Source organism: Toxorhynchites rutilus, chromosome 1 (assembly GCF_029784135.1).
Source record: "Toxorhynchites rutilus septentrionalis strain SRP chromosome 1, ASM2978413v1, whole genome shotgun sequence".
NCBI classification, from domain to species: domain Eukaryota; kingdom Metazoa; phylum Arthropoda; class Insecta; order Diptera; family Culicidae; genus Toxorhynchites; species Toxorhynchites rutilus.
Window position 1 is genome coordinate 44,394,737 of NC_073744.1, and position 12,823 is coordinate 44,407,559.

The following is a 12,823-nucleotide window of genomic DNA, read 5'->3' on the forward strand; positions in this document are numbered from 1 at the left end:
AAATTGATTTTTTCATAATTTGTTTGCCAGGATCTGATGAGTATGTGAATTTGGCAGTTGTTCTGAGCTTATTGATAGTTGGGGACTTTCCTGATTATTCAATTTTCACCAATTCTTAAATTGTTTCCAGATTGAAAGTACAGTAATTTACAATTAGTTCGACATTTAGCTAATTGGACGGACATGTAATGCGACTTATTCAGTTGGACATTTTTGTAAACATAGAGATCCAAATTATGACCCCAAATTGAAAGTCGACACTGTACCACTGTCATCGCAAATGTTCAATTACAGGTTAAAATCGCCTCCAATGCGACACTGAGTGGCGCTTCGGCACGTCGCACGAATTTCATGCCAACTCGACTGGCCGTTGGCAGCACCATCTCAGATAGCAGTGAAACGTGGGTGTAAAGACATGGGTCTTTTAAGCAACTTTGCATACTTGAAATATTCAAGAAGAATTAGACTATTTTTCTAAAATGGCCAAAATCTTTTTCAGAGGTCTCCATACAAAAATGCCCTATATTTCAGAAACTACAAAAGATAGAAAGTTGACGTCTTCGACGAAAGTTCATACTTCAATAAGATCTAAAACTTTGTCGAATATACTATATTGCTATCTTGACATTAGATAAAATGAGGATTGGTTGTAGTTTTTTCTAAGAAAACATGAAAATGTTGTTGTTAGAAAAACTTTTCCCCTGTAAAAATGTCCAACTCCCGCTGTATGGACGACTTGTTAAAAATAGTAAGAAGAAATTCATATAATTTTTTTTGAGAATTTTAGAGAAATACGTTTTTGAGAAAAATGAACTTTAATTTTTAAAATAATTTTTTTCGGCAAAATTTTTATATTTTTTTATGAAAATTTTAACAATTTTCTACATTTTGTCCTTGGACCCGAGTTTTGTAGGTATTATAGTTTTCGAGTTATAATTTTTAGTAAAAAATCAAGAAAAAAAAATTGGCCCTTTCAAAAAAGTAGTCTATTTTTTTTTTTTTTTTTTGAATATTTCAAGTATGCAAAGTTGCTTAAAAGATCCATGTGTTTACACCCACAACGTTTCGCTGCTATCTGAGATGGTACTGCCAACCAGTGTTGCCTCACGTACAGATTTATCTGGAATAGTACAGGTTTTTTCGTTATTCTTGGTACAGATTCTGTACGGTACAGAGTACAGATTTTCGTCAAAAAGTACAGATTGGTACAGTTTTTTTCCACTTGTGAAATTTCTCACATTTGAACAAAGCAACATCAACCCTCTACAGCCCAAGCCCACTTTTAGACGGGCTTCGCGGATTTTCTTTTCATATTATTCAGACATTATTTTCAATGTTCACCCCCACTAGAACGTCTTTAGAATATTTTCATCTATCACACATACACATTGTTTTTATGATGGCAGCTTTCTGCTAGGAGTATTTTATGTTGAAAGTCTGAAATTCGAGATAAAAGTAGAGTAGGGTTTTTTAGATCAATAAAAAACTTGGGCGATAGAGGGTTAAGGTACATGACGATTTTTACGCCGTAGTATCGCTTAGTGTTGCTGATCATAGAAGCATTTAAGGGGGTATTCTAGTCTAGAAATCTGAAAAAATCGATTTTTTTTTTTTACCATATTTCTGTAGTTTAGGCATTCAAGAATATACTCTAGAAAGGACTTATCGAAAATCCTATTATTTACCTAGTTAGAGCCATCTTAGTGATGTGGTATCTAACCTGTTACGGCCATCACAATGAACTTCAAACGCGTTTCTCTCGGAACTAGTTTTTTTCTAACTGGCGTACACGATATCTCAAGTTCTACTGAACCGATTTATGTCAAATTTATATGAAAATAATCTGCATACATCTCTCTATCGGATGAACCAATAAAAAATTATAACTTTTTAATTTTACTATTTTTAAAAAATCGGTAAACGCAAAAAAAACGTTTTAAACAGCATTTTTGTTTTCAAACGGCCGCCATTTTGTTAAAACCCATGTTTTTGACTTGTCCGAGGTTCATGCCATAGCGACATCTTTACTGATTCAGAATCTGTTCGATTTTTTTGTTTCAGATAACCAGAAGGACTGGAATCGTGTACGCCATGGCACAACTTTTTTTTGAACACCCTCACTTCACCAGCATGTAACTATTCTAATTATGAATATTTTTTTTCCGTCCTATTTTTGTTTTATTGTTGAAAGATAGATAAACGAATAATGATATAATGGATAGTAAAAATATTCTTTGTTTTATTTTTACGGAGTTCGAAAAAACGTCCGAAATTCGTGTCTCTACACTAGAATACCCCCTTAAAGGGTGTTAAATAAAAAATGAGAATTTTTTCAATACCTTTCAGCAACTCAAATAAAGAGCGTAAAATTTTCTTTCTTGAAGAAAATTGCTCTTTGGGCTCCCTGGAAACAATAGGCGTGTTTGGTTTTGCTAGTTTGAATTTAGTCAAAGCAAAGATGGCGTCGAAACAGCACGTGCTCCGCGAACGCATTGTACGGTTCTACGAAACGCATTTCCAGCAAGGAAAAAAGTTCACGGTGGCACATTTTAAGGAAGAAAATGTACCTGTCAGTACGATATATCGTATCCTGGGTTCCCTGAACGTAGAGCGGAAGGTCGGAAGTGGTCGTCCGGTGACGATAATGACGAAGCAGAAGAAGACATCGTTAAAGAAGCTGTTTGACAACAAGGACGCAACCAGCCTGCGTGACGCCGGTCAGAAATATGACTGCTCCCACGTATTGATCCATCGGACCCTCAAGATGGAAGGAATCGTCTGCAGGAAGAAGACGAGGTCGCCGGAGTACACGGAGGAGCAGATTGAGACGATTAAATCACAGTGTCGGTGGATGACCAAAACATACAGCGGGACGTCTTTCGTTCTGGACGACGACGCTGTCCAAAACGCATATTCCAGGAAATGATAATTACTACTCCAGCGACAAGTCATCCACACCGCCTGAAGTGAAATACAAGTTCAAGCTCAAGTTTGAAAAAAAGGTTATGTTGTACATCGCCATTTCCGACCGTGGCATTTCAAAGTCTTGGTTTAAGCCGAGCGGTCTGGCAACCAACCAACAAATCTATCGAGAAGAATGCCTCGATAAAATCCTGCTGCCGTTCCTGAACGAGCATCACGCGGATGGGAAGTACGTCTTCTGGCCGGACAAGGCGTCTTCCCATTACGCCAAGAAGACGCTGGCGTATCTTGAGGAGAAAAAGATACCGTTCGTGCCGAAAGATCGTAACCCAACAAACTTGCCCCAGTGCCGCCCAATAGAGGATTTCTTTGGCTCACTCAGTGCCATAGTGTATAAAAACAATTGGAGGGCCAAGGACACGAAGCAACTGACTACAAGAAAATGGACGTAAGTGCCGTACAACGTTCTTGTGAGAGCATCGCGACAAAGTTGCGTCGAACAGCAGACCACGGCCCTTACTCAAGCATTACTGACATTTTTTTGAAGAAAATACATTATGTTATTAATAAAAAATACTGAAATCGATGAAAAAAAAAATTGTTTATATGTGATTGAAAAAATTCTCATTTTTTATTTAACACCCGTTACAATGCAATGATCGATCAGTTTCATAAGGACGGAGTTCCTCACAAGGATCGTCTGGAAGGATTCGCGTCGGACGATGCGACGCATGTTTTGCCAAAGATCAACAGATTGAAAGGGGGTCTTCGTAGCCTAATTGGTTGCATGTTCGCTACTAAGCGAACGACCATGAGCTCATAGGTCAGGGCCCCTCAACTGACCATCTTTGTGTGTTATTCAGGCTACTATGTTCACGCAACAATCATCATGTGACGACAATCCCAGCCCCTTACCGCTCACATTAAGATCTGCTGCATCGGTTATTGGCACTATTTATAACACAACAATGGAAACCTCATATCAACAGTCCCGCTGTGAACAGTCCAACTGTGAACATTTGAACAATAGGAATGTTTTTACGACGAAAAAAGGCGACATGTGTTCGTATCGTGTATCGATAGAATTGAAATACCTTTTAGGCCTAAGAGGCCTAAACAGCTACTGTGTAATAGATAAAACAAATGTTTATCGATAGATAGGAATATTCTTACGCCTAAAAATGGCTACAGTGGCTACAACAATAGTTAATAGTTAAGATAAAAATGTATACGAATGAGTTCGGCTCTGTTATAGCTGAATTGCTAAATGAGCCTAATAAACACATGGGATAAGAAAAAAAAACAGATTGAATCGTTTCTTCCAGGCTGAAAAACCTGAATTCACGATGCTGAATGAAGAGCTGAAAGATTTTGATATTAACATTCTCTCTAATATCTGCAAGGAATCTTGCGTTGATTCAATGCTAATAAATTTGAAGATCATTTGAAAATCGGCAGGAATTGTTAGGTTGAAATAGCATCAGAGGATACTATCAGACCAATGGACAGCGAAAGGCAGATCGTTTTGAGGATATTTGTCACAGTTTTTCCGTGGATCTGATTGATGATCCGACGCTCAAGGCTGTGGCAATGTTCAATCCCAGAAACTTTTCCAATTTTACAAGCATTAACGTTGGGTTAGAAGCGTTTCCAGGATTCTACAATGGGAATATACAAGATCAGGAGAATTAATTCCGTACCCTAAAGATTAAATTACTGTGCAAGGAAATCACAGTTTCAGAAAACGAGCATGCGCAGGATTGGTGGACAAAAATTTGATGGCTAAAATGAAATGAATTGAAAAAAAAGTACAGATGAGAAAGATTTTTAATCCCTCTGGTACAGATAAGAATGTGGTAACACTGCTGCCAACTCCTAAGATGAGTTGGCATGAAATTCATCATTTATAGTGTTACGATACTTAAGTAGGCTTTGTCCTTTTTGTCATTGAATGCTGATCGCGTGAAGAAATAGTCTATTTCTGAAAAAATATAATGAGACTATATTTTCAGATATTCTTAATCTGTGGTTAGTTCCGTCAAAAAAGCAGTTGATTATGTTGAAATGATAGACATATTCAGCCAGGAAGACCAACCAACCCTTAGTTATGATTTTCGTGTATCTGAATGCTCTGCGAAGAAATTCATCAGTTAGCCAATTCATGGAAAATACAAGTAAGCATTCGAACGTGAGCTCGAGTCTCAGTGATCCAAACAGATTGATAATCCTTTCTGTCGATTTTTCGATCCAAATCTAGTGGGAATGTCAATAAATGAACATCGCGAAATAGGTGCTAATAGATTAAGTCACACAAAAACTCTTGTTCAGGAAATAGCTTGTCTAACTGTTTAACAAAGTTTATATTAGTTCTATTCGCTAGTAGAAAGATCGCATCTATATTGTAATCATCTACAAGAACGTCAATTGATAATAACTCTGCTACTACTAACTACGAATGCAAACTAGCGATGTGTGCCCAACAGATGCTCTGCATGTGTGTGTGTAGCAAGAGCCCTATAAAACAATCACAGATGACATTAGAAGAACAATTGTATTAATCACAGGGTCGCGTGGATTGCATTCGTTCGGCAAGCATGGAAGCGCTTGAATGGGCCAAAGCAATGTGTCAAGGAGAAGGTGCCAACGTTACCCTCGAAAGTGATAAAGAAGACGACTACAGCTGCGAAGGGAACGACATTAAAAAAGTAACTTTCAGTATTTACAGTGTATGTAGGCATAAGAAATCCTTTACAAATAGAACCCCGAATGTATCAATAGTTTTAAAATTTTACTTATAATCTTACACTTTGTAACCACTGTTTCATAATGATTATTAGAGAGACCATTTGAGGGAACTGTTCCGCTGTGCAGCGGCTCGTCAAACCGAGGTGATGGTGCAAAACATTCTGGGACATGGTATAGATATCCATTTATTAGGTCTTCGTGAAGCGTGCCGGGAGAAGGAAGGGAATATGCACGAGCTTTTCACAGATGAGAGTTACAAGATTGCAAATTGTTTCCTATTATCGACCAGTCAGGTATCCATTCACCCTCTTAACCTGTGAGCATGATCAATGGCACAACGCACATCTGGAGCACGAATTTATTTTTTTTCTTTCCAGTGTATCTCAACCGGCACTATTCTCGGCACCGATCCGCACCGTACTCAAATGAATTTATTAACACAATAATAACACTTTTTTATGTATCCTTATACTCAAAAGGTTGCCTGCTCAACGAACAGTTTCATGGGCTACGGGCCAGTAACTCCTCACGGATACGGGGCTTCGTACAATCCTCATCCTAACGAAATTATCTTCTGTATTTCGGCGTTCTTTTCGTCCGATAAAACCAGCGCATCAAGATTCGCTCGGTCGCTACAGGACTCACTCGATGCTATGCGGGATCTGCTGTCATAAGTTCCACCGGATGCCTTATCATACAATGCTCTGAGACGTTAGAAACGGAGAGAAAAAAAAACATAATACATATCAACTCAATGAAATTTAGAAAACGAAAACATATCAATTTATTGTGAAGTATTAAAGTTTTATTTTAGAGTATTACGGAAAGCAAATAATGCTCCGGAAGGTGAAATGCAACCAAAGAAACGAAAACATATCATTAGCACGTAAGTTAGAGATATAAATCAAATGTACCCATGTAGTATTTACGAAAACATAAAAACTTTCTCGCTATATCTATATCTATTGCCGTTAAATTTGTTGGCTGTTGGTTGAATTTGTTGCTAACAATTGTTATGTGCATGAGTTGAGAGTTTAGTTAGTTACTCATTAAAAATGGGTGTATTAGCCATATTGTCCACAACAGTCAAATTTAGAAAACTAAAAAGTTGTTGAAATTTGTTGAATTATGTGTTGTGATCATAACAAGAAATCGGTAACCGAACACATGTGCATAGAAACAATTAAACTTTTGCGCCCGCACAGTGATTCTTGTCCATTTAGAAAAGTTAGAAGCAAGTGGATGGCAGCGTATCATATGAAAAGAATATCTACACCATCAGTACTTATTTCGATTATCCATACTGGTAAATATTGTATGAATTATTCAGATTTTGAATTAATTTATTTGAATTTCAAAAATAAAGCTGAGTGCATTCCGTAGGAAGAAAAGAATTGATTCAATTAATTGGTTATGCAGAATTCAGCACTTTATTTAGACGACTTCGGAAGCAAAACGATGGAAACATTGTCAATAATCAAGTTAGCTTATATTGTTTATACTGAACTATTATAAACATTGTCAATTGAAACATTAGAAATATTGAAATGAACACAAGTCTGGAACTGTAGGCGAACGGACCTCCACATATCATTAATATATTACTACATACGCATTTAATCAGTTGAATTAGATTTGAGGAATGTAATCCAAAAAGGCCCTCAACTCGTATAGTTATAGTAATTAAGATAAACGTAAACCATAAAATATGTGTCAATAGTGATATTGTAACACGTTAACGGCATAATAACAGTAACACGTTTCATAGGAAATATAAAACTACACTAATGATTCGTGCAACGTGTTTCTAAAATGTTGAGTACACGGGATACGTAAGGTATGCACACAGCAAAATTTAGCCAAACAAAAACTCGCAGTTAAACTCATTTTAAATTATTTTCATATCATTTTAGTTTCCAATTCATTTATTTGTAAGAGTCAATCGCATAAGCTTCGCGGAACCGCCAATACAAAATTTGTTTACACAAATTTCAACTTAATTCTATGTTTAGTAGAATTCGACCGAATATACGCGGTTTACTCGAGGTTAAAAGGCCAACAATTTTTGTGGGACAGGACAGTTTAGGGATTACGGATAAGGGGTACCATTGTCTCAACCAAGGGTTACCACACGCACTGTAGTATTGTGCATAATGACCAGGGATAGCATCTGGTGTTCGACTGGCTGTGGAGGGTGGGCGACGGTGAGATGAGGGGGCAAGACAAACAACATTCTTATACTAGACCGTTTCACACACAGATCGACTGAATAGATATTGATGTCGCTAGTTCCCAACACGTCTCTGGTAGGAACATAGGGTAGCCTCAAGAGTATTAAAAGATACTCTCTGGCTGCGTAATTATCCGTACTTTGCCAAACTGCGTGATCGAAGTAGTCATAACTGTTTCCACACCGACAGACATTACTTTGAACAAGATTTATTCTGTAGAGATGCACATCTAGCGAGTATTTGCTAGACATAAGTCTACTCATTACACGAATGAAGTCACGATTTACGTCCAAGCCTTTGAACCTCGCTCTCGAAGAAATATTTGGAATAATTGAATATAACCACCGCCCAAGACTTCCAGTGTCCCAATCGGTCTGCCAACTCAAGAGGGAACTTTGACGCAATAATTGGAAAAAAAGGGTTGCTGCAGTTTACGAAAGGTGCATGATCCATTGAGGCGAGACCCATCAGTGAAGTATCTTTGCATGCAATTTATTTTTAGATACTTTCGATTAAAAATATTGAGAATCGTAATTGGTCGAAACTGATCTGGAATCCGAAAAACGAATTAAATTGGTGATATTTTCTCATAAATCGAAATTGTACAGGGTCTTTCAGATTAAACGCTCACGCAAAAAAAATCAAATAGCTCCTTATAAATTTCTTTTTTCGCTCCGTTGATGGTAACACTACATTCCCCACTTCGGGACGATAATATTCGGCTACTCGTTCAGTCTGATCGTATGGTTTTTATTTGTTTATTTATTTATTTATTTCTCATCTGGCTAGTTGCCTTAATGATATCATGTTTTGGTGTCAAAATGTTCAATTTACAAGAACGTGTATTTTTAGTGAAACTATATTACTCGAGCAACCGAAGCCTTAATGAAACTTTGTCCTCTTATGGTAAGAATTTCAACATTTCTCGTCGTCAATTACTTCCTCTGGGGGTACGTGAAGGACCGTTGCTATGTTACTAAGCCACAAAATTTGGAGGAACTTAAAGAAGACATAACTCGGATTTTCAACAGCATCGAAGTCGTAATGCTAGAGTTGTGCATTAAGAATTTTGTTCACTGTTTAAAATGCGTTATCGAAAAAAAGGGTGGTCATATCGAAAATGTCCTAAAATAAGCTTTATTTTCGTTTTTGTAAATAAAAATCGGTTTCTCTTTGTAGAAGTTATTGAAATTTGCTGCGTGAGCGTTTAATCTGAAAGGCCCTGTATATTTAGATAAAAACTTTTTTTCAATGTTTTCAATCACAAGTGTTTTCCTAACGCCGCATTTCACCAGTATGCTGAGAGAAAGTTTGCAGAATCAATTCTGAAGAAGTGTTACTCCTGCCAGAAGCTTCAGACTCATGTTATGCTTACAGCCGCACGAGTGCATTCAACCGAAAGCTACATTCAAACAACAGAAACCACACCGTCATCTGCAAACTGTCTTAGCGTGCATTGTTCTGCCAAACAACTGTCAATACATGAACCTTGGGACATACCCATATAACTATTTCTGTAAGTTTTTAGATGTCCGAGGGTGCAGTTCATTCGCTTTTCTGACAACAAATTGTACAAGAAATTATTCACAATTCCAGTAAGTGCAGATTGTCTGACTGAATTTCTATGGAAACCGAATCAAACGCTCCCTTAATATACAGAAATACTGAAGCCGAAACCCAAATTGTGCACTTGATAGCAAATTATTCGTCTCGATCCATTGATCCGGTCTTCGAAGGATAATTTTCTCCAAAAATTTTCTAATGTACGAAAGCATAGAAATCGGACGGTATGAGTTATAGTCAGACGCTGGTTTTTCAGGCTTTTGAATTACTATTACTTTAACCTATCTCCATTCGTGTGGAATAATGTTGTCTTTTTGCGATATCGGGAAGATTTTTTAGAAAAACGAATTCAATCATATCGCTTCCGGGTGAAGAGTTGTTAGATGAGAGAAGAGCCATAGAAAATTCTAGCATTGAGAATGGTCTGTCCAGAGGTCCACCGCTCGAAGACCTTTCCCGAAGAATATATTGGACTGGAGCTGAGTCTGGACAGCTGTTGATGCAGTTGATAGCTTCATCGTTATGATTCATGAATTAATCTTACAACATGTCCCTCGGGCTCGTGCACGCCGTAAACCGGTATGAGGAAATCGCCGCAAAAATGCCTACCTTCGCGCTTATCACTCACTCAGATGTGCTCGCATTGAACAGCCCGAAGAACTTTTGACGATATGTTAATAGTAAACGTAAAGAAAATGGCCTTCCGTCGACTATGTTTCTTGCTGATAAAATGGCTTCCACCAGTAGTATATGTGCTTGGTTTGCAAGATATTTCATGAGTGTTTTCAGCGAGGAATCAATATCACCAGATAATACAACTAATGCTTTGCGTTTCGTTGCAAGTGACAGTTTTTCAGTTGGTACTTTTTCCGTTCTTGCAGAGGACGTTGCTTCCGCAGTATATAAAATGAAACAATCTTATTGCCCAGGGCCTGATGGGTTCCCGGAATAAATCGCCACAGAAAACGACTGCAACAGAAACCACCGCTTATAAAATGTGTAGTAGGCTATAAATATTGTGGCGCGGTATTGTATTTCAAAACAAGAATTAACCGGGCAAACGTATCGCCCCAGGCAAACGTAACGCCCCGGGCAGACGTATACCGTCCGACGCTCGCTAGAGCTCGGTCGGACATTGCTAAAGGATCGTATCCTATGTTTCAAACTAACCGGGCAATCAGTGGATCCCAGGTTTGCGTGCGAGACACCGCCGCTTCCGACGGCGGGTCGGCGGTGGACTCGGATTGCGTCATCTTGGCGGCATGGGCCGCCTCGATTCCTTATCCTCGCCAAATGGGGACTTCGTCCCCATTACATTGTCCTCAGAATAAATTTCGAAAAACGAGAACAAGAGAATAAATTTATAATAGAAATGTGAGGCACATGATGTTTTTCCCGCGCCAAATATTTCTAGCCTACTACACTTTTTCTAAGCGGTTGTTTCTGTTGCAGTTGTTTACTGTGGCGATTTATTCCGGTCACCGGCCTGATGGTATTCCTGCTGCTTTATTGAAAAAATGTTGTGAAACACTGAAATCTCCAATCGCTTCAACATTCAACATCTCTCCACGAAGGCAAAAGTTTCCTGATAGCTGGAAATCATCATTCGTGTTTCCTGTGTTCAAGTAAGGCTACAAGCACAGTGTGGAGAACTATCGCGGAATGTTTCTTTGAGTCCTTTATAAATATCTTCTGTTTTGGGTTAAAAGTTACATCTGTACTGCACAACATGGTTTTTACCCTGGCCTATCAGTTTCAACTAATTTATTGGAATTAACATCGCTATGCTTGCGTACTATGGAACAGGGTAGTCAGATCGACACCACGATTTGAAAGCGGCATTCGACCGTGTGGACCATGGAATCTTACTGGCAAAACTCAACAAACTAGGAGTATCATCTGGCCTGCTTTCGTGGCTACGCACATATCTACCCAATCGCTAAACTTCCGTGGAAGTGGGTTCTTCCCAATCGAGGTGGTTCCAGAATGGTTCCGGAGTACCACAAGGTAGGTTTTTAGGACCTTTGCTATTCCCGCTGTTCGTTCACCCGACTATTGCCTCATGGAACAAGGTTATGCTACGCTGACGATGTAAAAATTTATCTGCCAATTGAGACCGCCTCAGACTGTCCGCAACTCCAAAACTTGGTTGACTTATCCGCGGAGTGGTGCAGCATAAATCACATGACTATCGGTATTCTGAAATGCACTGCTATCAGCTTTACCCGTGAAAAACAGTCCATAGTTCTTGACTATAGCCTTAATGACTCGTTACTCCAGCGCAGTGACATCGTCACGGATCTCGGTGTTATTTTGGATAGCCCAATGACGTTTAGGCAGCACTACATCTATATCATCAACAAAGCGTATCGTCAGCTTGGAACTATCTTTCGGATTGGCATAGAATTCTGTGATCCTGGCACTCTACGAGCAGCGACGCAAGAATATCACTGCGAAGACTGTTCATCAAATTCTGTCAGGACATTTTGACTGTCCAGCTGTTCTGTCGCGACTCCATCTGTTCGCCCTCTTCGGCCTCAACGGAATCAACATTTGTTACGGGTTGATGCGCATCGCACTAATTATGGACATCATGAACCTATTCGGCAGATGGCGTTGGAATATGATCGTTGGAATATTACTTGTCCTTTTAGACTGTTTTGTGTGCAACTGTGAAATGTATGTTCAGTATAATATCGTTATCAATGTTATTAATTTTTGTGACTTGCTCTATTTTAATGTTATTTTCATTTGTATACTTTTTTGTGAAAGAATATTGGGTTTTTATGCCGCTTTGAGTTATAATTTAACGTTTGCTCATGGTGGCTTTTCCCAATCTAAATATATTTTATCATTAAAACCTATTGTCGGATGGTATTGAATTTAAAATAAATAAATGAATAATCAAGACGAGTTTGGCCCTAAGTCTCTAGTTGCTAATAAAACCATAAGGCGTTCAAATTATTCAATTGTTTATGTTTTTAGCGTTTTTCTACAAACAGAAATTACGATCATGGTTTGTTCGCCTCTGATCATGGTTTATCCGATTTTAGAAATCATCATTTTTGAATAAAGAAATTCGAATTTTCAAGATGCTGCATTTCTCATTGCTTCAATTTACTGTCACTATACTGATCCATTCATAATTCATTTCTTGTGCATTTTAAAGGTAAACACAGATAAACTTTATTTCTGCTACGCACGAAGGATACCATAAACAAACTGCAGCGCGCCATAGTAATCATGTGAACAATCCATCATCAATGCCTCGGACAAACCATGATCATAATTGAGGTCATAGAGATGCATTAATTATATGATTTTGATATATAAATCTGATACAATTGGTGTACAAACATGAT

The 12,823-nt window shown here is 38.3% G+C and overlaps 1 protein-coding gene across 2 annotated transcripts in view; it reads left to right on the plus strand.

Annotated features, from left to right (window-relative positions):
• Window positions 1–10,393, plus strand: part of LOC129766050 (choline O-acetyltransferase) — a 134,643-nt gene extending 124,250 nt beyond the window's left edge. Inside the window, exons 8-10 of one of the 2 annotated variants that reach the window (XM_055766504.1) lie at window positions 5,487–5,648; window positions 5,760–5,960; window positions 6,147–10,393. In XM_055766504.1, coding sequence (XP_055622479.1) covers window positions 5,487–5,648; window positions 5,760–5,960; window positions 6,147–6,341 — 558 coding nt within the window. In that variant the 3' untranslated portion in view covers window positions 6,342–10,393. The remainder of the gene's footprint in view (window positions 1–5,486; window positions 5,649–5,759; window positions 5,961–6,146) is intronic. The other variant, XM_055766509.1, reaches the window with a different exon arrangement.
• The last annotated feature ends 2,430 nt before the right edge of the window (window positions 10,394–12,823 follow it).